General features: G+C 43.3%; 1 protein-coding gene across 2 annotated transcripts in view; it reads right to left on the bottom strand.

The window, feature by feature from the left end:
• Positions 1 to 27,231, bottom strand: part of Cgnl1 (cingulin like 1) — a 151,523-nt gene that overhangs the window by 4,926 nt on the left and 119,366 nt on the right. For both annotated transcript variants that reach the window (XM_076850847.2, XM_076850848.2), the window contains 8 exons: positions 26,795 to 27,001; positions 25,918 to 26,022; positions 19,726 to 19,878; positions 18,724 to 18,894; positions 14,837 to 14,998; positions 11,969 to 12,058; positions 667 to 750; positions 181 to 305 (listed from right to left, as the gene is read on the bottom strand). In XM_076850847.2, coding sequence (XP_076706962.2) covers positions 181 to 305; positions 667 to 750; positions 11,969 to 12,058; positions 14,837 to 14,998; positions 18,724 to 18,894; positions 19,726 to 19,878; positions 25,918 to 26,022; positions 26,795 to 27,001 — 1,097 coding nt within the window. The remainder of the gene's footprint in view (positions 1 to 180; positions 306 to 666; positions 751 to 11,968; positions 12,059 to 14,836; positions 14,999 to 18,723; positions 18,895 to 19,725; positions 19,879 to 25,917; positions 26,023 to 26,794; positions 27,002 to 27,231) is intronic.

The following is a 27,231-nucleotide window of genomic DNA, read 5'->3' as shown; positions in this document are numbered from 1 at the left end:
TCACTTACTCTGATGGGTCAGCTTTCTCACCCATAAAATGGAAACAGTAACAGCAAAGTTGTACTTGCTCTGCCTTCTATTTGGACTAATGAGGATGGGAAAAGATACCTGGCATGCAAGCACTCTAACAGGATGGCCATGGCCCACTAGGGCCTCTGCCCAACCCTGTACCAGGCTCACCTCTCCTCACTCTCCAGACGGTCCTCCAGTTCTGCAATCCTGGCCTCCATTTGCACCACCAGCCCTTCTTTACTGGACCTGTAGGAACCTTCCAGATGGATAATCCGACTCTTTAAGTCCTTGTTCTGGAATCAGACAGGGAGGTTGTGAGGGCTGTGTGTATGCCATGCTCTCTGAGCAAAGCAGAATATGAGATGGAGCCAGGTATTTGGGTGATGTCCATGCTAGCACATACTGGGATGCAGGACCTGGGGAGCCCAGAGATGGTTGCAGAGAATACCCTTGACCTTGGGTTTCAGATGGTCAAAGAAAGAGACTATAATATCCCCCTTATGAGCCTGAAAGGAGTTGTCTGGCAGGTCCTCAGGCTCCCAAGCCTCACACAGGCTTGGGCTTGTCTTTTTACAAACCTCTGGGGATGGGCAGGTATCCTACCCCAAAGCCATGCAATGGGAGGTAGAAGCCCCTGGGTCCAGCTGCCCTCACCTGTCTCTCCAGGGAAATCTTGTCACACTCCAAGTCTTGCCTCACAGCTCTCTCCTGAAGTAGCTCATTCCTCATCTGCTCCATCTATAACAAGCAGAACAAAAGCTGAGATGTTAAAGAAATGGTCCTACAAACTCTGTACTGAAATGGTTCCCAGGTGCTGAATTCCATCAACCAAGTCAAGTCTCTTCATGAAGGAGGCTGACTTAAAGGGGACCCCACATGATGTCTGCTCTTGGACACAGCATCTATTTCTTATGTGTTTTTGGCTTTCCAAATTGTGAGGATAGTTATATGAATAACAATAACCATCATAGCTAACCCAGCTGTTATAGGCTGAATTGTCTCCCCCAAAAGATATGCTAACACTGTACCCCTTGCTAGTTTTGATGTGACCTTAATTGAAAAGAGGGTTTTTTGCAGAAGTGATCAGGTTAAAAAGAGAAACTGAGGTAGGCCCTAATCCAGCATGACTGGTATCCTTATAAAAATTAGGGAGTCTGGATGCAAAGACAAATGTACACAGGGGGATGCCTGCCTTGTGAAGACAAAGATCCAGGGAGAATGCCCTCTGATGATGGATGACTGCAGTGATGGATATACAGTCCAAGAAGTGTCAAAGATTGCCTGCAAAACACTGGGAACAAGGGAGGCAGCAAGGAAGGATTCCTGCAGGTCTGAGGCTCTGCCAACAGTCTGATTTCAGATTCAAGGCCTCTAGAACCATAAGACAATGCTTCTTTGTTCTAAGATACCAGTTTGTTACAGTAGTCCTAGGAAACTTGATACACTCGCTTAGACTCGGTGACTGCACTACTATCCTGTGACATTCCCCGCAAAACCCTGAGAAGCAGGCAATATTATCTCTGTTGAGGACATTAGGGCTTGGGGAAGTTAATCACTTATAAGGGGATTAACTGCCAAGTATCCCTGGGACTGAGGATTTCTCAGGACACGGGACTTTCAATGCTAAGATGGGGGATGTCCCAGGCAAACCAGGATGAATCACTCCACTTACCCAAGATCTACAGAAGTGGCACTAGAGAGGAATGAGTATCCACCTGAGCTCCTGCACTGCATTACAAGGCCACACTTCAGAAAGGGCTTCCTTTCTCATTCCAGAAAGGGAAGTCAGAACCTGGGGCAGCTCCAGGCCCTGACTAAAGGCTGTGAAGTCATCTTCATATAGAGGTAGGAGAGGAGCCTCACTGAGCAGCACAAGCAAGAAAGCCTCTCTCCTGTCACCATCTCCTCTCCTCAGTGCCAGTGCACCTCCTCAGCAGGAGTGACACTGAATATCAGAGCAGAGGTCCCAGAACTAACCAGCAGAGGGCACCCTGAAAAGGCAGGAGAACTCAGGTGAGCCAGTACAATAAAATCACCCATTCCTTAAGGATGAGAAACACATTCCAGGGTCCAACATGGCTAAGAGAGGCAGATAAGAGTTCCTGAACCACACATGGGGCCTGTGGAGCATTTGAAGTAGGCTCACCTGGCCACAAGTTGAGTTTTTGCCATCTGTGCAAACACCCTAATAAGAAAGATAGACTCACCTTCCCCGCCATCTCCCCCAGGAGCAAGAACTGCAGGTCATGGGAATGATAAGAGGAGACACCACCATATTGGGTCAGGCTTGCATTTGCTGCCTCATCCCCATTGTCCTGACCATGGCATGTGCACAGAAGGTGTGGCAAGGAATGAGGCTGGCAGGATAGGCAGGACCAGATATGGAGGCCTCGGATGCCCCCCACCTAAGGTCCCAGTTTCCTCCTGAGGTATCTTTATATTAAAAAAAAAAAAAAAAAAAAAAAAAAAAAAAAAAAAATTTCTACTTTTGAACTCCTGACTAGCAGCCTTCTAAGTCATGGGGGTTCTGAATTTTACGACAGACGAAACTGAGGCCCAGGGAGGTTATAGAAGCAACTACACGAACCAGACTAGAACCCGGGACAAGATGGTTCACCATCCTCTCCTTCACCTGTTCTGTCTCTCTGGAACAACTAAGTGAAAAGGATCCACATGGACCTAGAGTTCAAATACGACTATAACAAGCCAAGACACATGAGGGGCGCCAAGGGGATGAACAGAGGTGTCCCGTGCTCAACTCAGACCCAGAGGAGAGTCAGAGCAGCAAAGGAAAAACAACATTTTGAGGAGAATGAGAGAGTATGAACTCCACAAATTAGCAAAGACATGGTAGGGAGCCTAAGCAGCACCAAAAAAAAAAAAAAAATGGGAATGGCAACCCAGAGGAATGAATAAAGAAATTGAGACTGCAGCCCCTGTTCCCCTGCTGGGGGTTGAGAACCCAACACTGCTGGCAAAGGTAAGCTAGAAAATGCCAGGAATCACCTTCATAGCTGCAGACTGGTTGTTCTAACTATAGGAGAAATCTCGGTTCTGGCAAGCTTTAATTCTAATTTGGGGAGCTAGCTGATTTAAAGTGACTCCACTGATCCAAAGAAGGTTCTCATTTTAGACCTCTCCCAATAGCCACTGCTAGATATAGTGGTAGGAGAAGAGCCCCAAATATCTAACCCTCCAGGAGCCTTGAACTAGTGTGTGCCCACCTCACTGGGTAGAAGACAGCTTCCTCAGCATCCTGCAGCTTCAGGACCAGTGGCTGCCATCACCATAAGCCTAAGTCCCACCCAAATTTGACATGCAGGAAATAGGGAAGGTCTTCTTTCCATGCCCTGGAAGACCTATAGAACATCTCCACAGCCCACAGACTTCGGATCACAGTCATTGGTACCCAAAGCCTCAGTAACACTTGTTTGTCTCATAGACCAAGAGAAGGTAACATCTGGGTCCCACAGCTCCATAAAATCAGTGAACAGTGCTAAAAGCCCATTACCAACTGCAGTTGCTCCATGGGACCATGGGAGGGTCCTCTTTGTGTTCTAAAACCTTAATCCCACAGTTTCCAGTGCCATAGACCAACGTACTCTCTGTGTTCATCAGAGGGACCCAGGAAAGGCTCCAGAACTCTCTTGCACCCATCCCAACAGTCCTGGGGAAGGTCTCCTAAACATCAGGTGGCACAGGAACCATGGTTGCTGGTGCAAAAACCCTTGGAGTCCCCTGTCCTTGTCCTGAGAGATCTGGAGACAATCCTCTCCACAACCCACACCACTGAGACTGTAGCAGCTGCTGCCCCCAACCCCAGCACCATCAGGGCTCAACTCTGATACACACCTTTGGAAGCCTAAATCCACTGCAAAAATCATACCACTGCCTTCAGGAACTGTTGCAGTTTAGACTGCTGAGGCACTAGATATGAAAGACAAGTAAGTCACACAGACTGTTTTTAAGTTCCCCTATAGCCAAACCACTTATCTAACTGAAAAACTATATGCTATCTAAATGAACAAAATCTTTTCCAACAAAAGCTACTTCATAAAATTGGGAGAAACAAACATTACACAAGATGTGCAGACAGAGAAATATGTAAGGACAGAGAAACATGGAAGGAAACATGACGCTTCCAAAAGACAACAATTCTCCAGATATTCATCTCAATTTGAAGAAAGTCAATAAATTATAGCAGTAATTAATCTGTCTAAACAAAGTTCAGTTCCTGATGACTTCACTGTTGAATTCAATAAAACATTTATGGAACTATTCTAATTCTTTTAAAATTATTCCAAAGAAAAATTAAAATTGACTAGGCAACAAAACTAAAAATAAACAAAATGGGATTATATCAAACTAAGAAGCTTCTGCACAATAAAGGAAATAATCAATAGAATTAAGAGATGACCTACAGAATGGGAGAAATATTTGCAAACTATTCATCCAACAAGGGATTGAAATCCAGAACAAAGAACTCAAAAAATTAAATCATTCATATATATATATATATATGAAATATGTATAATATATACATATCTAATTCAACAATGGGATAAAAAAACCATAGATGCTTGGTAGAAAAAGACACAAATTGCCAACAAGTACCTAAAATTAAAAAAAACCCTGCTCAGTCTCATTTATCACCAGAGAAATGCATAACAAAACTATAGCAAGATATCAACGCACCCAGTTAGCATAGCTATGAAACAAAATGCTAGCAGATAAAAGAGGAATTCTTATATAAATTTACATTCCCACCAACAGTGTATATCTATTATAGAAAACAGTATAGCAATCCCTCAAAAAAATTACAATATACTCTATTTTTTTTCTTTTTCTTTTTTAAAGAGAGAGAGAGAATTTCAATATTTTATTTTTTAGTTTTCGGTGGATACAACATTTTTGCTTGTATGTGGTGCTGAGGATCGAACCTGGGCCGCACACAAGCCAGGCGAGCGCACCACTGCTTGAGCCACATCCCCAGCCCTACAATATACTCTAGCAATTCCACTATTGAGTATATCCTAAAGAAGAAATTATTGCAACAAAAAGATATTTGGACTCCCACATTTATTACAGCACTATTCATAGTAGTTAAAATTGAAGGTTACTCTAATGCCTTTAGTGGGTGAATGGATAAAGAAAACGTGGCATATTTAAACTATAGAATACTGTTCAGCTATATAAAAAAAAAAAAAAAAGAATGAAATCCTGTCATTTATAACAACATGGATGGAACTGGAGGTCATTATGTTAAATTAAATAAGTCAGACACAGAACAATAAATCCCACATGTTCTCATACATTTGTGGAAACTACTAAGTCAAAATGGAGTAGAGGTTACCAGGTAAGGGAAGGAACAAGGGGAGACAGAAGTTCTATAAAAGGCACCAAAACAGAGAGGAGGAATTATTTTTGGTTCTTCTTCAGCACAGCACTAACTACAAAAATATGAGATATTAAAAATGACTAGGAGAGTATAGAAATCCCCCACATAACAATGATTAATGGTTGAAGAGCTGAAAATGCTTATGACCCCGATTTGACTTCACGTACTGTGTGTGTGTATTGAATGACCATAGTGTATCCAGAAAGGATGAACAAATATGTCTCAAACCAAAACAATAATAAAAGAAAACACCCAGGGGCTGGGGGTGTGGCCTAGTGGTAGAGCACTTGCCTAGCATGTGTGAGGCACTGGGTTCGATTCTCAGCACCACATGTAAATAAATGAATAAAATAAAGATCCATCAACAACTAAAAAAAATATTTAAAAAAAAAAAAAAAAAGAAAGAAAAAGAAAAAGAAAGCAGGGGAGGTCATCCAGTTTCCTTAGGGCATCTTGTAGAGAGCAAGGGAAAAATGCCAGCAATGCAAAGGCTCAGCAGGCAGATCCCAGAACACTCCGCCCCAGCCCCTCCATTCCACTTGCCCCAGAGTCCTGAGAATCACATGTTGCAGAGAAAGCACTGGAACATTTCCTGTAACTGCTTATGAGCACAAAGTCCACAGATAACGAATGCGGGCTCACAGACCCACTCTGAACAGTTTCTGCACCAGCTGACGAAACCCACATGCAGAGGTCATCAGAACAGCCCAGCTATGGACTGTGGACATGCTTCCCCCCAGGGAAAGCCAGTCTGATCGTGGCCTTGGGGCCCAATCCCACACTTCAGTAAGGACAGGGCACACCTTTCACAAAAATGTGGTGGGAAGCAATCACACAGACTAGCAGCACTGGACCTGCTTCTCTGCATCACTCTGCCATTCACCTGAGTGCGACCCTGTTCATCTTACATCTTGGATACAGGCTCCTAGTCCCTAAACAAGGAATGGGAACAAGATAGTCCATGAGGACCCTTCCAGCTGGTCTGCGACATGATGTCTACTCTCAGGTTGCTGTGTCATGCCCTTTCTGAAGAAGCCAGAAGACCCTGCCTTAGGCAAAAGTAGCCACCCTCTCTTGCCTTTGGGAGTTCCCCCCATAGGGGTGAAGGTGAAAATATACATTGTCAAGGTGACAGTGGGCGGGTGTTTATGAATGCAGAGGAATGGTTACAGAAATGATCCAGTGGGTCCATTCATTGTTTAAACAATATTATTGGTCTCATACAGACACTGTGACAAAAAGACCCACTCAGTGACTTCCCTCATCACAGATTCCTCCAGAACTACAGCAGGGATGGAGGTGAACATCCAGAGGGCTGGAGAGGACACAGCTGGAGTCTGTAACAGAGAAACCCTGCACCTATCAGCAGGTGAAGGTAAGATGTCATGGAGGAGGGACAGTTATAGAGGACAGAAAGAAGGGAGTATGAGCAGGAGAGCAGAAGGGTAGGGTCCAGACTCAGCACCAGAGTAGGGAGGCAACTTTCTCTAAACCAGGGGAGAAAGAAGCCAGGGCTCAGGGGTGTAGATTCCTATAGCTCAGAAGAAAAGTCAAAGGCAAGAAAGGGAGAAAAGAGGTTGTTTTCCTTAACTGAAGGGATACAGAGACCAATTTATCTATCTGCTGGTAGATAGAGAATGATATTTAGAAATAAAGTAGTTGTGCACTGTAAGGTCAAAAAACACCAAAAGAAAAAAGTCCAGCAGATCAGAGGCAAGAGTCCCATTGTGATCGTATAGGTCAGGGGACCAGAAGGGAAGTACCCAGAGCCTCCCTCAAGCCAGATGCTGGGCCATTGAGTCTATATCTGAGCCCATGAATCCTCCTAGAAACCAAGGCAGGTTTTACTACCATGCCTTTCCAAAGGGATGGAAATGTGCCTGAGTCCGAGGGAGTTGGAAGCAGTTTTGGGATTCTAGCCCAGGTACTCTTACTAAAATTCATATATGCCTTTTCCCTCTTCCCATAATCTCTCAATAAATGGGGAAAATCCTACAGAAGAGAAAATTCTAGTAAGGACTTTAGAGCCCCAGAGAAAGTGTCTGCAGTGTAGTGAGGCAGTGTGTGTCCTGGGGTGGGGTGGATTGAGGATTGTCACAGTCACTCAGCTGGAGGCTCCAGACAAATTTGCACTGAAAGCAGGAACCACTGGCCACAGTCTTGCTCCCTCATTACCAGCAGCTGGGAAATGTGCATCCCACTAGGAAACAGACCTCCCTGCACAGAGAGCTCTGAACAGGGCAGCATTCCCAAGGGTCTCTACAAGTTCAAGCCCTCCCTGGAGAGCCCCAGGCAAATGGCAACTCCCCAAAGGAAAATGGAAAACAAAATGGCCATTATTCATAGTCCACCACATCCTCTCAAAAGATGGCTATTAAAATGAAAGTGTAAAATAAATCAGATTGGAGAACAGGAAGGAGTAAAATTGCAACCATAAAACTGAACAGTTACTATGATTTTTCTTGAATATTTTTGCAAACATTCTTCAAAAAGGACTATCTGACAATACATTCTAAAATAAATCCACTATGTGGAGCCTTATACAAGGTATTCTACAAGGTTTTGTGGACAACGCCCTGAGAAGGATGGTCTCACTGCAAACCCAGAAGTATTCTAGTAGTAGCTGCTTGTGGCTGTCCTTCTCAAGACAGGAATCTCAAAGACTGGGTCCAAGAACTTGGATCAGAGTTTTCTTACCATGTCCATATGGGTAAAATGAAAAGCACCTGGCCTGAGTTGGCCAGCCTCCTTCTTAGGGCCAAGAAAGAAAACTCAAGGCCAGAAATATTTCTATATAAGCTTAGTGCTTTACATGCTATTTACAACTATATTATATAGACAAAAACTTTCCAGTCGAATTGAAAACAGAACAGGAGCAGAGGCAAAGTTTATCACAGCTGGATTGAAAGAATGCTAAACTCTAAACATTTACATCAGAAAAATAACGGTATTAGATTCCTGTGGGCTTTACATCAGCAATACCCATGACCAGAGCCTGCTCTCTAGATTAGAAGCAGCTGCCTTTTGGGTTAATGAAAAGCTAACGATATTTATGATTGCTAATAACAATATTTAACCCCATCACCTGTGTTTATCATTGGACTGTGAAGAGCCTGGCAGGCCTAGGCTCCTGAGCTGGATTTAAAAATCATAATCACAAGAAAATTATTATAAATTAACTGTAATGTCAAGTCTTAGAGCAGCCAGTATAATAAAAGACAGTTCTGAGCCTTGGATCATTTTAACTAAAAGAAAAAGGAGAAAACCCACTTTGATCTCTCGCTTACTTCCTGTCTAGGAGACTCACAGTCTTAGTTATTGGCAACGGCAGCCACTGAGGAGCAGGTGTGAACTGGCCACTGAGGAGCAGTTCCCAAAAGTGAGTGCAGATGCCTGCAGCTTTTTCCACTGGGGTTTGGCCTGCAGTTGCCCAGGCAACAAGGCAATCTTGCTCAGCCCCTGGAAAGACAGTGAAGCTACCCGAAGTTCAAGTTGGTATTTTTCCTCAGCCTGAGAGCAGCTTGGGCTGGATGAGTCATCTTTCCACTGGGCTGGGTGATCCTGGCTTCCATGGCCAAGAGATTACCTCCTGTTTAGGCCCAGCCCTGCTAACTGTTTGCACTCAGCCACCAGCCAGCACAACACTGCCCATCACACCAGAACACCAGCTGGCCTGACATTTTAAACACCAGGCTGGACATCCCTCTGGCTATTTGAATCCTGTACTCATAACGAGAGTCACAGGATGATCAGGTGAACTTAAATCCTCACCCATCTCAAAAAACACCAATGACACTAGGCACTGTGGTACACACCTGTAATGTCAGTGACTTGGGAGGCTGAGGCAAGAGGATGCAAGTTTGAGGCCAACCTCAGCAACTTAGCAAGGCCTTGTCTCAAAAAGAAAAAAAAATAAAAACAGGACTGGGGATGTAGCTCAGTAGAAAAGTGCCCCTAAGTTCGATTCCGAGTACCAAAAAGAAAGAAACACCATGACATTATTTTTAACTTAGGAGTAAAGGTTCAGATGTGCTTGTGGAGGAAGGGGAGCTCTTCAAAAGCCTTACATACATAGAGTTAAAGTGTAGCCCCACCTTTTATAAACCCTGCGACTACAGTCAGTCACTCCACCTCGTAAGCCCTGAAAACAATGAGAAAGCATGTGAGAGACATGGCACAGCCCCTGGCGTTTAGAGAATCCACAGTATGGAGGACAATCATTATAAATGGAAACACGGTTTTTGGAGGAAGGAGGGGAAAAGAGATTTCTCAAGATTTAAACCAGTTAAATACCTATTACTGAACTGAATTCTCTTTCAACTTCTGTCCATTACAAACCTTTCCATCTATGGTGAAACTACATTTGGGTATGAAAATAGACATTCTTCACCTCTGTTGTATAAAAAATATCACTTTATCACATCCGTATATATCCCTTCTCTTCCCTATCAACCAAATACAAAAACAAAGAGTCCAAGCCTCCGAAAAGTCTTAAACACTTTTCTCTCAATTAGGATTCCCTGACTTTATCAGTCTGAATCATAGGTTCTGAGCATGTATGGGGGAAAAAAAGACCTCAGAAAGGTTTGGAACTAATGTTACCAGCAGGTACTAAGTGTCAAATATATACATGAGGAAGAGAACAAAACAGATGCACAAAAAGGATGGAGGACTTGGTCTCAGTTCCTTTCTTTCCTGGGAACAGCCCAGTTGAGGCCTCCTTCCTGTCTCCTGTCCTTACCCCAACTCCTGCTACACTCATCTTCTAGAACCCTGTATACTTCACTGTACTCAACAACTTCGATGGGTCCCCACTGCTTTCAAGATAGAGCCATTCAAAAGCCTCAATCTGCTTTTCCAAACTAATCTCTTTTCCTTCCCCAACAGAAACCAGAACACACCTGTCCCTTCATAGCTCCTCAGCATGCTATATGTCTATTCTTATCTCCCAACTTGGTTCCTGTCACTCGTTGCATCTCATGTTCCATTCCCCCTTCTCTGAGTTGGTATCAGTCTTCCTCTTTCTTCAAAGCTGACTTGAGGTGAAGCTTCCTTTAACTCTGCCTGGGTCCCCCTTGCTAGGATGGTCTTTCCCTCATTAGCTGCTCACGTCCTTCCCTTGGCGCTTAGCATCTACTACTTATCATTTTCCATTTTTTAAATCTGTATACCTCCTTAAACAAATCTTAGCACCTCAAGAATAGGGACCATTTGGAGTAATTCTGTAGCTTTTCCACAATGTCATGCCCACAGCAAGTATTCATCACATTTTGCAAGCATTAGCAGATAAAACACTGTCTTTGGAACCAAGAAAACTAAGGCTAACCTCTGAAGCTAACTGCTGCAAGATTCTGGTCAAACCACTGGGTGGCTCAGAGCCTCAAATCTCTGGAGCAATCTGGAAAACTGAATGAGATCCTTGCCGGATCTCAGCTTCCATATGAGGGGTTGGCCATTTACCTGGGAAACCTTTTTCTGGCTTATTCACCTAAGCCCTAGCACTAGGACTAGGGGAAAGAATAGGAGGTGTTGAGGGGGGAAGCAAAGAATCAGGGGAAAACCTTACAAGAATTCAGAGTTTAAGTAAAGAGAGACACACTTTAACTTTTTTAATTTGAGGAGAGCAAGATCCAAATTTTCCCATGCTTTCCCTTTCTGGTGTCTCTTGGTAGTTTGCTGGGATTCTAGGACCAATGCTATTTATCAGACTCAGGATAATAGGCACCATTTCCTGTTCCTTAAGAACCAGCCCTTGTTAAGGGGTGTCATAGGGTCTGCATTTGGCAGGGCCGGGACAAAGGATCTCAGGTTTGCAAGTTTCTCTTTACTTGTTCTGATTCTAAGCAGCAAAGCAGCAGGCATGTGGCCCTGGAAGTTAACCTAAGTGGACTGAAACAACTTCACAATGAGGGCCCAACTGCCTACACCCAAGAACTCTCTATACAACCTTCACTTGAAGAGGCAGACAATAAGCTTCAGATCAACCTCAACTTGAGCACTAAGTGCTTTCTAGTGAGACAGGTGTTCAGTCAACACATTTCTCTACCCTGCCTCTCAGCTCCTGCAGCCAAGGCCAGAAGCTCTGAGAATTCAGTGAAGACAGAGCACATTATCTTGGGGATTTGGGTTTGGTTTTTACCAGTTTCTACAAAACTGTAAAAAGCATTCACTCAGAAGGTACTATTATCATTGAGTGAAGGCTTCACAGGGTACATATTGCCACTTACCTTGAGAACTGCTTACAAGGCAACATCATGGAGTTTGCTTTCTACTGCACCTAACATAGTACTGCTGCCACTTGTCACACAATGGCTTGATGAACCAAAAACTAAGTGCCTCAGGGTTAAGTACTTAGCCAATTCTAGTTAATAGACTGTCATCCACAACCACTTGGGAACCTTCTACTTTATGTCACTTATTCTCTCATTCTAGTGACTCATTATGGTGAAGAATACTCAGTTTTCCGTCATTTTCCATATGGTATGAACTTCCTCTCCTTGTCCTAACTGAATCCTCATGTTTAACCTCTCTCGTTTTCTTTGTCATACTGTACAGTACCTGTTCCCTGCTCCGAGTGATTCTCTCAGACAGCAAATCTGAGTTGTTTCTTTCTTCTTCTAGTTCCATCTCCAGTTGGGACACCTTGTCCTGAGAAAGAAATCACACCCAAGTTATTTCACTGTCATGGACTCAGATCAGAAGCAAGCACTGGCCTGAGGGAGGAAAACCCCAAGGCAAATGAGAACTCAGTAGCATTAGGGTACAGGAATAAGATATGTCTTCTACTTCCCAAAGCAGATATTTTTAAAACCATGCATTTTATTGCTTTTGTAATATAAAATGTAATTGTGCATGCAGAAAATACATAAAAGAAGAAAAAACTACCCCAATCCTTAACACAAAATCTAAAAGATATTTTGGCATGTCTCCTTTAAGTCTTTTTTTCTCCCTATGAATCAACAATTTTCAATAGATCTACCTAAGCCATTTAGTTGCCTGTTAAAAATTAACATGGGGCCTGAGAAACCATCCCAGGCAAATTTCTCTAAATAGTTCATGCTCAAGACAATGTTTTTCCTCCCTCCTGCTTAGAGTTTCCAAGAACTTCCCTCCTGAAAGCATAAGCAGCAGCCTTCCACACCCGCCTCTCCTCTGGGAGCCAGGCGCTCCAGGCACTATTTAGTTCCAAACCTGCCTTTGAGTACACAGAGCCCTGGTGGCCAGTTCTGGTAAACTCATCATCACATATGAATAATTTGTCTTCCTTGCTGGCTTCGAATTTAATATCACTGAGTGTTAAGAGAAAAGCATTTCAAAGTAGTTTTGTGTATGAAGAGAGACTTCCAATGTGAACCAGCCCATCTAGCACTGGGGGATGGTGGGGTTTATGGCTGTGTTTCTCCTGACACTAGTAGATTAGTCATAGGTCTGGGTAAACTCAGAGCCACGCATACTAAAAAGCAATCGGCATTCTGAGTTTTTAAATGTGAGCCTACAGCATTTGTATATGAATTTGCAATGGCCAAAGCTGATGGACAAGGGACGGATATATCTATAAGCATCAAAAATTAAGCTCTCAGAACTCCTGTGAAGGACCTCCCCTGGCACTGATCACAACCTATAGGAAAACTAAAAAAACTTTCTCCCAGGAACAGAGTCCAAAAAGCCAACCCTGGACAGAGACTTGGGTCCTATCCCAAGCTGCCTATTTCTTGAGTGGTTATCTACTCCCCAGTTCTGTTTCAGTGCAGTCAGAAACCAAGGATCAATCCCCAAGGGCTGCACTTATATCCAACAGACCAAGTGTCTGAGTTTATAGAAAATGTCCATCACTAGGAGAACTCTCAAATCCTAAGAATGAATTTGTTAAGTGCTAGGGAAGGACCAGGCAAGACATTCATTACAGCAAGACAGTCCTGCCAGCCATCTCTAAGAAGAAAATATCCCTTGAGCACCTTTCGTGGTGGCAAAAACCTTGAGAGCCAGTCATTCTCTAATTAACGGAAAAATCTCTAGAATGATGCAGAGGGGCAAATGAAGCTTAGCTATGCCACTGCCTCCAGACCCTAAGTCAGCCAGAGGAAATGCTCTTTTTAGTCAACTACAGAGGGAGATGACCCAACCCAATCATCAGCTAAAATCACTTCTTACTGGTTCTCTCTTCCTGTCCCAAATCCAGACTAGTGCAAGGTCCAGGCCAGGGCTCATCACAGCAAAGTTCTTTCCCATTACCTGAGGGGCTTCCGTTTGCTTTAAACCAGGTTGCCTGAACCTAGAGTAATCCGTTTCTAGTTAACTGGGTTGACCTTCGCTTGCCTTAAAATAACCTCCTCTACAAAGGCCAGAACTAAGAGTAAAATAGAGCAATCTTATTTAAAAAAAGCAATAAAACCATAATCAGGTTATTCTGGTCTCTAAAAGAGGCCGATCTCATAAAATCTTCAATGGTTGAAACATCACTCCCTAGATATAAACTGTTAAGTCCCCTGGAGGCTTTAAAAAGTTATTTCTGCTTGTTTGCAAAGCTGAATCAGGAATTCCATTGATTCTGAATTTAAGCCATCTCTCCCTGGCCTTGAGCACTGTCTGTCTTTTATCAAAACTTTAACAATTTTCACTCTCCCCCAAAAGTCTGAGGTTCAATTTTCAGCCTATCTCTCTCTCTAAATTCCAGTGGCAGTACGTGTATGTGCATGTGTGTGTGTGTGTGTGTGTGTGTGTGTGTTTCTGGTTTGGACTTGGCTTTGTTCTTGAGGATTATTCTTTTTTAAAAGTTCAGGTGCACCGACTTTAATGTTCTTCCTGTCATCCTCAGCGACCATCCATGAGGAGATTCTGCTACTTCATTTACAATTTTTTAGTGTTGCATTTTCAACCCCAACTGGCAACCGGGTTGAGCCATTTCTGAGAATCTTTTTTGTAAACAAGGAATGGAGCCACAGTCTGCTGCTTAGCTTTAGCAAAGCTAGGTCATATATGAAGGCAACAGACCAGCTGTGGATGGAGTGTGTGGTATGGCCAGTGGGTGCTGATGATCTAGGGGACAGGAGACTTGGGTCCAAGGCCCACTGAGGGGCATGCAGCTGGCTTGCAGCTTTTGTAGTTGGAAGCACCACCCAAAAGAACAAGCTATCTGTGCCTTCAGGCTTAGTCCTCTAACTTCTTAGGGAATCTGTTCCCTTTCCTCTTTAAGACAGGACATTTAGACTAAACTGTGCCTGTCATCCCTGCTGGCTGGAACGTCCTCCAGGTCTATGAATTACCAGTTTCTTCACCCAATCAAGAAATGACCTTAATAACATCTGGCTGATGATAGACTAGAGCTGCAAGGCTTCCCACAGGCTGAGGGGTGAGCAGACAGGCTGCTTTCCTGGTGGCATGACTGGCTCTCCACCTCTCTAGCTCCCTCCCACGGGGCCCACAGACCTCCATCTGCTTGAGGAGTCTGCTGTGGTCGTCTTTGAGGTGACTCTTGGCCTCCAGCTCGTATTCCAGGTCCTTCAGTGTCTGCTCCAGAAGCTGTCTTTTTGTGAGTGCTTCATCCTGAGCTCGTTGGTAGTCCCGTAACTCTTCCTCCATTGACCGCATCTAGGAAGGCAAGGAGTGTGTATGTGTTTTGGGGGTGGGGGATTCTGGGGTACATCACTAGCACAGTGACCCCCATTCGATGCAGCTCATCCCAAAGCACAGAGAATCCAGTGAACTTCTACTTTCTTAGAGATCAGAAGACCTTGAGCAGGTCCCACCTCCCTCTGGGTCTCAGATTCTTCTTCTGCTGCTGCAAAAAAAGAGCTTCCCAGCTACAGTAACCCATTAGGTCATAAATTTAGTCTCTGACATACTGATTGACATTTTTTATTAAATAAAACAAAATATCAGTATGAGCAGATATTGTTTTGTGGTTATTTTGTACTGGATACTAATATGGGTGTATGGACATATTGGTACTAGGTCGCAGTGCAAGACCTAACTCTTCCTATGGGTCAAGCTCAAAATACTCAAGGGTCACCCAATTAGGTTAGTGCTTTCCAGAAAGTGATTCAATGCCCATCTGTATCAGCACCACTCAAAAGAGCTTTAAAGTTAGAATAAAACAAAAACTAAATTAATGACCTCAAAGCAACCTGCAGGCACAAAAAATCTAATAATAAATGTACATTAGGTGACAGCCATGGCTTTGTAGAAGAAAATGATCAGCCATCATACCTTACAGTGGTTTATTTCATCCACAAGATGGCACTAAATTAACAGTTTTGAAGAAAATGCAAGTGACAAACCAGCCTGTCAAGGGCCAAAGTTGCCTGTTTGTAACTTCTCTAAATCTCCCTAGTGGGGACAGTCATCTCAGCACACAATAAACATTTCTTAATCATCTGGGTGAGCTGATTCATTGAAGCCCAAGGCTCATTCTTTTGTTCTCAAAGTTCTACCCTCTTGGAGATGTACAGGAGGTAGAAGAAGGCACAGACTGAGGAACAGAATACACCAGGGGTTTATTTCCTTCAGGGAGTGTATGGAAGTGAGTTGCAAACGCTATTACAGGACATAGAACACCCTGTTTGGGGTGTTCAACATAGAAAAGTTGTCGAAGCCCCAATAGGTTAGACTAGTTCAGGAACACCAGTAGGAAAACTTTAGGAAGTGTGTTCTTTTATGGTTAACAGAGCACCCGATATTAGAATAACAGCCTTGATGAAAACATCTCCAGCTACAGACCCTGATCTGGATTTGGTGGTAATGGGGAGTGAAAGCAGAGAGTGAACATCATCCCTGGAAAAAGGGTGATGAACATCCTCTGGATACAGAGGGTTCACTATATTCTAGAGCATTCAGTTTCTCCATGACGCAATTTCTTCATTTGCAACAGTGGAGTAATTATCAACCTACCTCATAGGGCTGTCATGAGAATCAAATGAGATAAAACCCAAAAGAACATAGGTTTCAGAGTCAGAGAGAGACTGGACAATATGTAGCCACATATTCTTCTTGGCAACCTGCCCAACACCTCATGTCTCCCCATGCCCAATAGGTACCCCCAAGCCCCACAAGGGTTCTATCAAACTAAGAGTACCCAATAAGGGCACACAGAGGAGAGTAATAGGCTGAGCATCCCTATTCCAAAAATGCCCTGAAATACAAAACTAAAAACAGAATTTTGGAGTTCAGATGTTCTACAAAGAAATGTTCAACTGGAAATTCTATGCAAAAACTCTGAAATCTAGAATGTTTCCATTCCCAAGCATTTCAGATAAAGGATACTCACCCAGTTTAGTGGTTGAAAACAATTTATGTTGAATCAAACGTAAGCAAATAACTTTTAAAACAAGTGCTACTTTTAAGCAGTTAAAGCCACCCTTTGCAAAACAATTCAGAAACTAAACTGAAAGTTGGTGAACTCTAAATCTAGTTCTTCATTAGAACTTTTCTAGCTCCCTGCCACAGACACAATGGCAATATGGTCACATGTCCATTTCTCTCAACAGAAAGACAGCAAGCACTACAGCACTATTTGACCCCAGGAACTTTTTTCAACTAAGAAAGACAGTGACCAGAGCTGAGCTGAAGTTTTCCAAGGATCAGGAGTGACTTTGATGCCTTAAGGGTAGCACTTGACTATAGTTTTTTTAGGAGGGAGTGATGAGGTATCCATATCTTTTATACAAATAGACATAATATCTCACACAGCTGTGCCACTGAGAAAATCTAGGAAGAATCATCTTTGTTTTCATTATAGAGAATCTTTTTAATTACTAGTTTTATAAATAACAATGGGTCCATCTGGCTTTAACTAATCTCTCTGAGCCTCAGTTTCCTTATCTAACTAGAGGATCTCTAAGTTTCCTTCCAACCCAAAGATTGTAGCATAAAAAACTTTACACAAAAAGCAAGGGCGACTACTTTGCTGGGGTCACTGTGACCCTGTGATATTTGAAAATCAAAACAGACCAGGTATTTTTTGTGATGTCCTGGCAAATATCTGAACCCCCTCCACCCCTTTCCTATAGAAATGAAAATGTTTAATGCCATAGATCTGTGATGTCAGTGTGCAGATTTCAGTTCTTACTGGGAGTCCCGTGTCATGAGACCCTGAGCCAGAGGGGCTCTGTTGTCAGAGTCCTCTCAGAAGTGTTTAGAAGTCTATAATAAATATCCATTGTTCTCTTACAGTTTCAGAGCTGACTCATGGGCCACTTTCCTTTGATCATCAAAGAAATTAAAAGTTTGTTTTTTAAAGAAAACTTTTGTTTTCCTGTGGAATCTTTGTGTTCTTAGTTCTACATGAGAAAATAAGGTTTAGAACTAGAGAAAAAGAAACTATCATTGATTAAGTGCTCAGGTGGTACAGGCCCTCTGCTGTCGTCTCACATGTTCTCTCATTTAATCACTAAGTCTCCAGCATTTTGTGTGGCAACAGATGCTCAGAAAACCGGAGTAACTTGCTCAAGGTCATCCAGCTGGCAAGAGGCACTGTTAGAAATCAGCAACCCCTGAAGCCTCTAGCTTCCCATGAAAACAATTAAAAACATTCCCTTTATTTATTTAGCTCTTTAGAGGCCAGGGCTAAATAGTAATGACATTTGGATTTCTTTGTTTTATCATTAAATACAAAATCAAAAATAGGTTTCAGTAATACCAATATTCAAACTCCTAGGGATTTATTTTAGTCTTCATTATTATTGTTCTGAAACTATTAGCCACCAGCCTATCCTGTTAAAACTCTGAATTTTCAAAAACAAAGGGAAACAAAAAAAAAATTTTTTTAAGTCAGCAGTTATTACTAGGCAGTCACAGTGGAATACACCTGTAATCCCAGCAACCGGAAAGGATGAGGCAAGAGTTTGAGACTAGCCTGGTCAATTTAGCAAGTTCCTGACTCAAAATAAAAAATAAAATGGGCTGGAGATGTGGCTCAGTGATAGAGTGCCCCTGGGTCCAATCTCTATCCCTCCCCCCGAAAAAAAAGGCACTATAATCCTTGTTCTAGGGGTAAACTAAAACACGAATGCTTATAAATCATTTGAACACAACTGGGCAGACCATTCCTATTCCGTCAATGGCAGCTCAACATTTTAGGCACAAATCTTTGAGTCAAGAAAATGCTCCAGTTAAAGTTGTGTCCATTCACCTCAGCGTCAGGGGGGTGTTTTGTGTCACAGAATGTCATTTGCTCAAGTAACCATCAGAGGGCTATGAAGAACCAAGCACAAAAGCCATCTTAAACTATCCCCAAAGTTCCTTGTAGAAGCATCTCAAAGCAGGCTGGAAAAGCACTTTGAATGAGGATCATAGGAGAAAATGATTTGGTCAATTACCTCATCTTGCATTTTCATGGTTGCCAGCCGGGACTTTTCTGCCTCTAGGGTTTTCTCCTTCAACTGCCTTTGCATTTCTGCAAGCTCCCTGCGATTTTTCTCTTTATACTCATCCAGCTGGTTCTGGAGTTCCAGCGTTGATGTGCGGGACGCCTCAACAATGTCAGCCATCTGGAAGAAGTGAAATGGGCATGAGCCCACCCTGTGATGCTCCATCTGGGTCCAGGGAACGATGTGTGGACAGAAGTTCACACAGAAAGCATCTCCTCTTTTCCAAGACTGCCAAGCACCTGGTCCTGGGCTGTCCAGGTTTGGTCATCTCTGACTTGGCAACAGCATGGAGGAGTGAACAAACAGATCCTCTGGAGCTGGACACACTATCTTAGGGTCAGACCCTTGTTCTGCCATTTATCAGTCTATGACTGGGGCACATTCACAACTCTCTGGGTCTTGGCTGAGTCCTCTTTGGAAATACTGAAATCATAATATCTACCTTAAACAGTTGTTAAAAGATAAAGACACAATGAGTTAGATACAAAATAGCAAGTAAAGTAGCACATGGCAGGTGTCAAAAAAAATGGCAAATGTCAAAAAATATCAGGTCCTAGAATGCAGGAAGCCCATCAGCTTTGTGCCTTTCTCCTTCTGAGTATTCTGGGACAGATGTGAGCAGCAACTACAGTGTTTTGAAACTGTCAGATAGATATAAATGCTCTGGCTCTGCACAGAGATGTAGTTTCCGATTGAGGAAACACTGGTTAAGTGTATGCTTCCCTACCAGGTTTCTGCTAATTGTTTTGAAGTGATTCTGGTGCCCAGGGTCCAGTTTCTCTGCATCTGGGATTCTCAACAAGTCCAAAGAGCTGCTCCGGGGATCTACAAATCCCTGGCACATTTGTACTCAGCTAAAACTGCAGGTTTCCCTAGCTTTCATCAGACCCAAAGGGAGCTGGGTCCCAATAGGGGTAGTCCTCCCACATGCCCCACCTCTTGCTCCCTTACCTCCTTCTGCAGCTTCTCAATGGTTTGGTCAAGGTGCCAGCGCTCCTTCTCCATCTCGTTCTTCTGCTTTCTCAACTGTTCCTTCTGCTCAGTCTCATCATTTAGCTTCTCAGACAGATGCTTCTGCTTCTGGGTGATCTGACTGAGATCTCTCTGCATATGGCAGGAAAAGGACAGTGTTGTCACCTAGATATCAGGTCAACCACAGAAACTGGTGGCAGAAGGCATATCATAGCCATACTGCAAAGCAATTAGAGCTGTTACTTCAGAGATAAGGGAAAAGATCAGAATAAAGTCATCACAGAGAAACAAGTACATTGTTGGTTCTGAAATCCAGGGTCAATCCAGGACCTGATATTTTTTGACATTTGCCATTTTTTTTTTTTTTTTTTTGACACTTGCCATCTACTACTTTACTTGCTATTTTGTATCTAACTCATTTGGACAACAACTGTTTAAGGTAGATATTATGATTTCAGTATTTTCAAAGATATAGGTCAATTCAACCAAAAGCATTCTCAGGAATGAAGGGGCAGACCAAGCATGTATTATAGAAACATAACAAATGGCCAAGGCTGCTCATGGTAAGAATTCAGCAGCATCTGAAAAATATTCATGTTCAAAAACTGGCCTATTGTTATACCCTAGACCAACCGAAATCTACTTGGCAATTTATATCCTATGATATACAGCAATGCACCAAATATTCTAGAATTGACTCAGCTATTATACAGTTCTTAGAGTCAGAATAGCTAAAAACAAATATATAAGGAAAGAATACTGACCCATGAGTCCACCTGAGTGAACAGAATTGTCATCAACGGAAGTCATGAGTTGGACTCAGACAGAGATGAAAATGAATTTGAAAATCCATAGGTGAACTTGATGAATAAAAGAGATGCTAGTCAGAAAAGGAATATATGGGAGGTTCTGCCATGAATTGGCACCAAATCCCAGTACTTACTGCAAAATGCAACCATAGAGGATGCAGTATTATCCCTGGTTTCTTCCCCAAGGCTCTCATCTCACAAAGTCACAGAGACACATGTCCTTCAAAATCTAAGCAACATGCAATTCCAAAACAAAAACCCTAAGATTTCCCAGGAAGGTTACACTAACCTCTTTAAATGGCTCAGTGTTAGGACCCCCAAGCATCAGGATGTCAAGAAGGGGAACAATGCCTATAGAATGGGAAAAAGTTTTTGCCACAAGCACCTCAGATAGAGCAATAATCTCCAGGATTTATAAAGAACTCAAAAACTTGACACCAATAATAATAATAATAATAATAATAATAATAGTCCAGTCAATAAATGGGCAAAGGAACTGAACAGACACTTCACAGAAGAAATATAATCAGTTAACAAATATATGAAAAAAAATGTTCAGCATCTATAGCAATTAGAGAAATGCAAATCAAAACCACGCTGAGATTCCATCTCAGAATAGCAATCATCAAGAATATAAGCAACAACAAACATTGACAAGGATGTGGGGAAAAAGGTGCACTCATACATTGTTGGTGGCATTGAAAATTGGTGCAACACTATGGAAATCAGTATGAAGATTCCTAAGAAAACTTGGAATAGAACCACTATTTGACCCAGTCATCCCATTCCTAAGTTTATACCCAAGGACTTAAAGTCAGGATACTACAGTGACACAGCCATATCAATGTTTATAACAGCTCAATTCACAATAGCTAAACTATGGAACCAATCTAGGTGCCCTTCAACAGATGAATGGATAAAGAAAATGTGGTACATATACACAATGGAATATTACTCAGCTTTAATGAAGAATGAAAATATGGCCACTATAAATGGATTGAACTGGAGAACATTATGCTAAGTGAAATAAGACAATCCCAACGAACCAAATGCTGAAATGTGGATGCTAATACACAATTGGGGGTCCAGGGACGGGGGTGAAGGTATTTTGAACTAGACAGAGGGGAGTGAAGAGAGGGGAGGGGCTAGGGGGGTAAGAAGAATAATAGAATGAATTGGACATTATGATCCTATGAATATATACGATTGCGTGACCTGTGTAACTCTACATCATGTTCAACCAGACAAATGAGAAGCTATATTCCATTTATGTATGACATGTAAAAATGCAATTCTATTGTCATATATAACTGATTAGAATTAAAAAAACAATTAAAAAAAAGGAAGAAGAAGAGGCGCCGTGCGAACAGGACATGACCCAAACAAACTGGATCACTTAGAAACTGTTAGCAAGTGTTAATGTGGGTTAGTACAAGAATATGTATGGCTTGTCTGTCTTGTGTCCCTGCAGAGGATGCACAGAACAATGGTTTATATTTGTAGAGTGCTTAACAGTTTCTAAGCTGCCGTCACATGCCCTAAGTCAGGCATCTTAAAAACACTCCCAAACCACTTTGAGCTCTCTGAGTTTGCAGTATTGGACAGCTCTGCTCTGCCAACCACATGGCCCGGAGCTAAAAAGAACCTCCCATGGAGGCCTTCTGGTCCCTGGCTCTGGTAGACTAGCTCTGCTTTGAGAAGCAGCCAGCACAGCCAGGCTGCTGAAGTTAATTGCTGCCAGGAACCAAGGTCAACAAAAGCTATTGGGGAAACGAAGGTGGCAAAAGAGAGGTAAGCAGAAGTTCACCCTGGGGGCAGTTAACAGGAGTGAGTCCTGCCAGAACCATAGCTGGGCACATACCAGAGGTAGGGTCAGACTGGGGTTTCTGTTTTGCAATTTACTTAGTGGTCCTGGGAGCAAAGGGAAAAGAGGAGCTATGATACCAGTGAGGTAGGATTTCATCGTGTGGGAGAAACTCTCAGGAACATGCACCTCCAAAAAGCAGATTATTGGGGGGTGGGGGACCGGGATACCGAGGAGTAGTAACTTCCTATAGAGACTTCAGGTTCCACCTTGGCTCTTGTCCCTGGTAATCCCCCAGCCTCCCTTTCTCCTCTTCTCAGATCCCAAGCCCAAGGATCCTGGGGCAGCAGACACGCTACCCCAGCCCTAATCACCCTCCTTAAGCTGCATTTCTGCCCCGTCCTTGGCTCAGGTTCCTCCTCCTGTGCCACTGGGGGTACCACATTCTCATCCATCCTGGTCCTGGGGGTCCCCCAAACTTCCTCACTTCAACACACAAAGTACCTAGAATAATCATTTTGATAAGTTATATTTATAATATCTCTTGTATGCTTGCCCCTGTTGCAAGGTAGCAAGACCCATGTGGGCAAGGAACAGATTAACTGGGCGTATCTCCTCCCTGAGGCTTGCTATTAGCACATGGCAGTAACTCAGTCACTGAACATAGCTATTCCCAAAAGAGGTCTAAAGGCTTCTTATAGCAAAATCACTAAAGTTTGGGGTACTCCTTACTTAAATTATAGATCCTAGCCCCTTGACAGGATCACATTTTTTGTTAAAGTGAGACCCACAAATTTTCATTTAAAAGTTAACCAAACAATTATGCCCCAAAGTTTAGAATCACTGTCTAGAACAATGTTCCGCTTCTTCAGTTATTCAAGAAATGTGTTCTGATAAGTCACTGCCAAGAAAACATGTCTCAAATTCATAGCAAAAGAAGTAAACTTGGAAACACGGCACTTTTTTAACCGGCCACAAGGACAATGTTGAGTGAAATGCTCCATAGTTACAGTGACTGTATTTCTAAGACCAAATGACACAAGCCCATTTGCTAATAGTGGGACAAAAATTTGGAGAAAATTATCAAAGTGGAGAATCAAGACAAAGTTGATGATGTACAGTGAGTGCCCATGAGGTTGGGACCATTTTCTGTCAATGGATGCAGAACCAAACCAAATTAGCCCACATCAGTAACCAAGTTCAATGAACTTGTGAGCTTAAAGGAGGAGTGGCTTTAATAGAAGGAAGTCCATCTTCTCAGAGCCTTTGCCACAATAACTGTAGACAACAACAGTGGAATCCTTGGAGCTTTTCCCTCTATTGTCTGCTATGCACAGAAGCCCAGTAGGGTTGGGGAAGAAGACAGAATAGATTCCATCCCTGAAGGAGAGAACTGTGGCTTCCCCAGAAAATGTTTCTTCACCTCCCCATCTGCAGAAGTAACCAGGAATCAGAATGATAGACACCTTTGCCTTGAATGCAGTTCAAATAGCCTAGCTAGTAGCAGAGTCCTGGACCAGGGGATAGGGTCAAGCAAACCAAGAACGACACCTTTTACATCCCTCTGCCACAGTCTGTGTCACAGTAAATCGGGTAGAAGTTCACCATTGTCTCCAGTTGCCATGAAAATAAATATTTATCACATGTAAAGCTGCAACAGATACTAAGGTCACTAAATGTAAAATGTTGTGTGAAAAAAATATCAGCTACTCTTTCCTCTTCCTCAAGGGTAAAGTTCCCTTTTGGTTGCCAGTTTTAAGGACAAGAGGCATGCAAATAAGTTATTGAATGAAAGAAGCTGTCGATCTGGACCTCAATATTAGAGAAAAAATATTTTGGAGTGATGATGTATTTTTAATAATAGTGATGATATATTTTTCATGATACTCCTGAGACCAGCTAATTTAGGTAAAGATGGTGAAACCATCAGGCCAATTTTAAATTCTTGCCATTGATCAAGGTGTGGAGCTACACACTGCATTGAAGCATTTGTGCCTTCTCCACACCACTGGGATCACTGTCCCCAAAAGTAACATGTCGGGAATAATCTGAGGCCAGGCTAGACATCAGGAGGGGATGGGGGCAGCAATGACATGAGGATCTGTGGGCCGGCCCCATAGGCCCTCTTCTGTTCTATACAGGAATTAGTTCAGTCCACAGGTGGTGAACTACTTCCCCATGTGGGCAATGTTCTTGTTTAGCCAAAAATGTCCTGAGAGACTCTACAGCTGCACTTCATTCTTAGTGTGGACCTGACATGGAGGTGTGGATTTTTTTCCCCTATTATTACACATTTTCTCCTTTCTTTCTGCCCCCCAACTAACTCACAAATGTAAGCCCCACGTTTGGGCCACTAGTTGGACAATACCAACCATCATGAGTTTTAACTGGCAGCACAGTAAAATTGCCATCCGCACAAAACCATCTCAATAAGAGTTTGTAACAAAGATCTAGACTTGAAGGAGGAAGAAAGAAAAACAAAAGCAGTCAGACAAGGAAATCAGAAAAAACAGGGCTTCATGCAGAAATAGGTTCTCATTCAAACCCAAGGGGCAGACACTATTTGGATGTGAGAGGCCTGAGTTATGGTTGCCCTGTGTGATTCCTGCTCTACAACCCAAGGAGAAACAGCAGTAAAGGAAAGCTGTCATCAGGCATTTACAAAGATGAATCCTGACTCAGCAATTAATACTTACCGTGCCCAGACCCCACCTGTCCCTGTTGACAAGTGGTTGGTCCCTAATGCAAAACTGTAGCAACTTCCTTCTAGCTAACTCTCAACCCTCCACCCCCCATGGGCTTTTATCACCACAGAAACTCGCCTGAGGGATGTGTGGTGCAGGTTCTTTAAAACCCGACAACCAGCAGAAGGAAGGACATACCTGGATCACAATGAGGTCCCTATGCAAACTCAATTTAGAACTTCAGTGTGGGGTTTTGTTAGAATGTACTTCAAATAATCTTTCTAACCTTCAAATGGGAAAATCTCATTTTCCAAGAACCTACTGGTTTTGAATAGAGATAGCTATCTAGTTTCAAGGAAATGACTTCCTCCTGCTCCTTTTAATAGCCATCCTAAAGGACTGTACTTTGCGGAGTGCATTTGCCCAGAGGAGAAGGGAAATTGGCTTCAGCCAGAAAGCTGACTGCACATCGCCTTGGGGACCAATCCTGCCAGCCTTCTCACACAATTCATCTTTTATCTTTGGAAAGCTGTCAAGCTCTTTAATATATAGACGAAGGTTTCTCAACCCCGGCGCCACTGATGTGTGGGCCACATGATTCTTTGTAGTGGGGGCTGTCCTGAGCTTTCAAGGATGTTGAGTACCATCTCTGGCCTCCACCCACTAGGTGCCAGTATCACCCCCAGTTGTGACAGCCAAAATGTCTTCAGACATTGCCAAATGTCCCCCCAGGTGAGAACCATCAGTACAGATGGACAGTCAGATGCTCAAGTGATTATTATAGGTGAAAGAGTACTATCTGAAAGGAGATGACAGTGGCAATCTTTGCCTGCCCCTTCACGAGGGAGCAAAGATGACAGCCCACCATGTTTACCTGTGCATCTGCAAGCTCACTCTCTAGGATCCTTCTGGCTGACATGGCTTCTTTTTCTTCCTTTTTGGCACGCACAAGGGCCTCCTCCAGCTGCTGCATTTCACCCTACAATGAAACACTGGGTCAGGGAGTGCCGAGACACGTGCTGTGCCTCGGAGGCCAACTCAGACATCCACAGTGTGGCTGTGGTCACAACATGCCGTCATGGGTGCAAGATGACACATGACACACAGACGCTGGCTTCTTAGATGTGTAAGCCTGTCTGCAGTTCCAGTTCTAGCCGCATGTAAACGTTTAAATTATCTAGGACATTTTTGAAAATACAAATATTTATGCTCCTGGAGTCTCAGAAGCTACAGGTTTGGAACAGTCCCAGGCTCAGTCAGCTCTGTGAAAGGTCTACAGGTGATGCGGATAGATACCCAGGGTTTCCTCTTCACTGGCAGCTGCCTTTGTTTACTGAGATGGGTGTGTGCATCTCTTGCTAATAGTTTCTCACTTTCAGAGGTCTAGCAAACTGGATAATTGGTTTGGTAAAACCTGTGCAACCTCAAAAACATCAACTACGTGTTAAGAAACAACAGTTTCAAGTGAGAATCAGCCTAATGGTGGTGCAAAGGTGGCTTCTGCAGGGGCTCGGAGGCCCCTGAAGCCTCCACAGGTAAAAGGGTCTGACATAGGGTCGTGGTTTCCCACCCTGACCTCATCATCCCTGTTCCCAGGCCTCCCATTTACACCTCTTCTGGAGGAACAAAAGAAGCGGCTCTCACAGAGAGGATATACTCCGACTGACTTTTCCTACAAAGTTCTGGTAATAAACCCCTTCCCAGTGTCAGAGGCCACTCACCAGAAAGAAAGCGCAAACTGCGAGCCTCACCTGGCACTTCTTGAGCATTTCCTTCGCTTGGGCTTCATCACCCTTCACGTCCTCCATCTGCCTCTGCAGCTGAGCCATTCTCCGCTCCAGCTCTCCAATTCTTTCCCGCAGCTTCTCGTTCTCCTCCTTTAAAGCCTTCTCGCGGATGGCAGCTCCCACCTGGCTTTGCTCTGAAGCATTGCTCCGGCTGGCCAGGACCTCAACATTCTGTTAAAAACAAGGAGCCATGAACAAGGGAACTGGAGTCCACAGGCAGACCCTGGGCTGTGAATAGCTGACATCTACGAAAACCCACCATGTGCCAGGTTTTGTGCTTGGTTAGGGCTGGAGGGGGCTTGGCAATGACAGCCTGTAGGCCACATCCAGCCTGCTCACTGTTTTTAATAAATGAAGCAGGCTGGTGGTGAAGCTCAATGGGTGGGAGAGCACGTGCTGTG

The sequence above is a fragment of the Callospermophilus lateralis genome, chromosome 3 (assembly GCF_048772815.1).
Source record: "Callospermophilus lateralis isolate mCalLat2 chromosome 3, mCalLat2.hap1, whole genome shotgun sequence".
Classification (NCBI taxonomy): domain Eukaryota; kingdom Metazoa; phylum Chordata; class Mammalia; order Rodentia; family Sciuridae; genus Callospermophilus; species Callospermophilus lateralis.
This window is presented reverse-complemented; position numbering and strand designations above follow the sequence as displayed.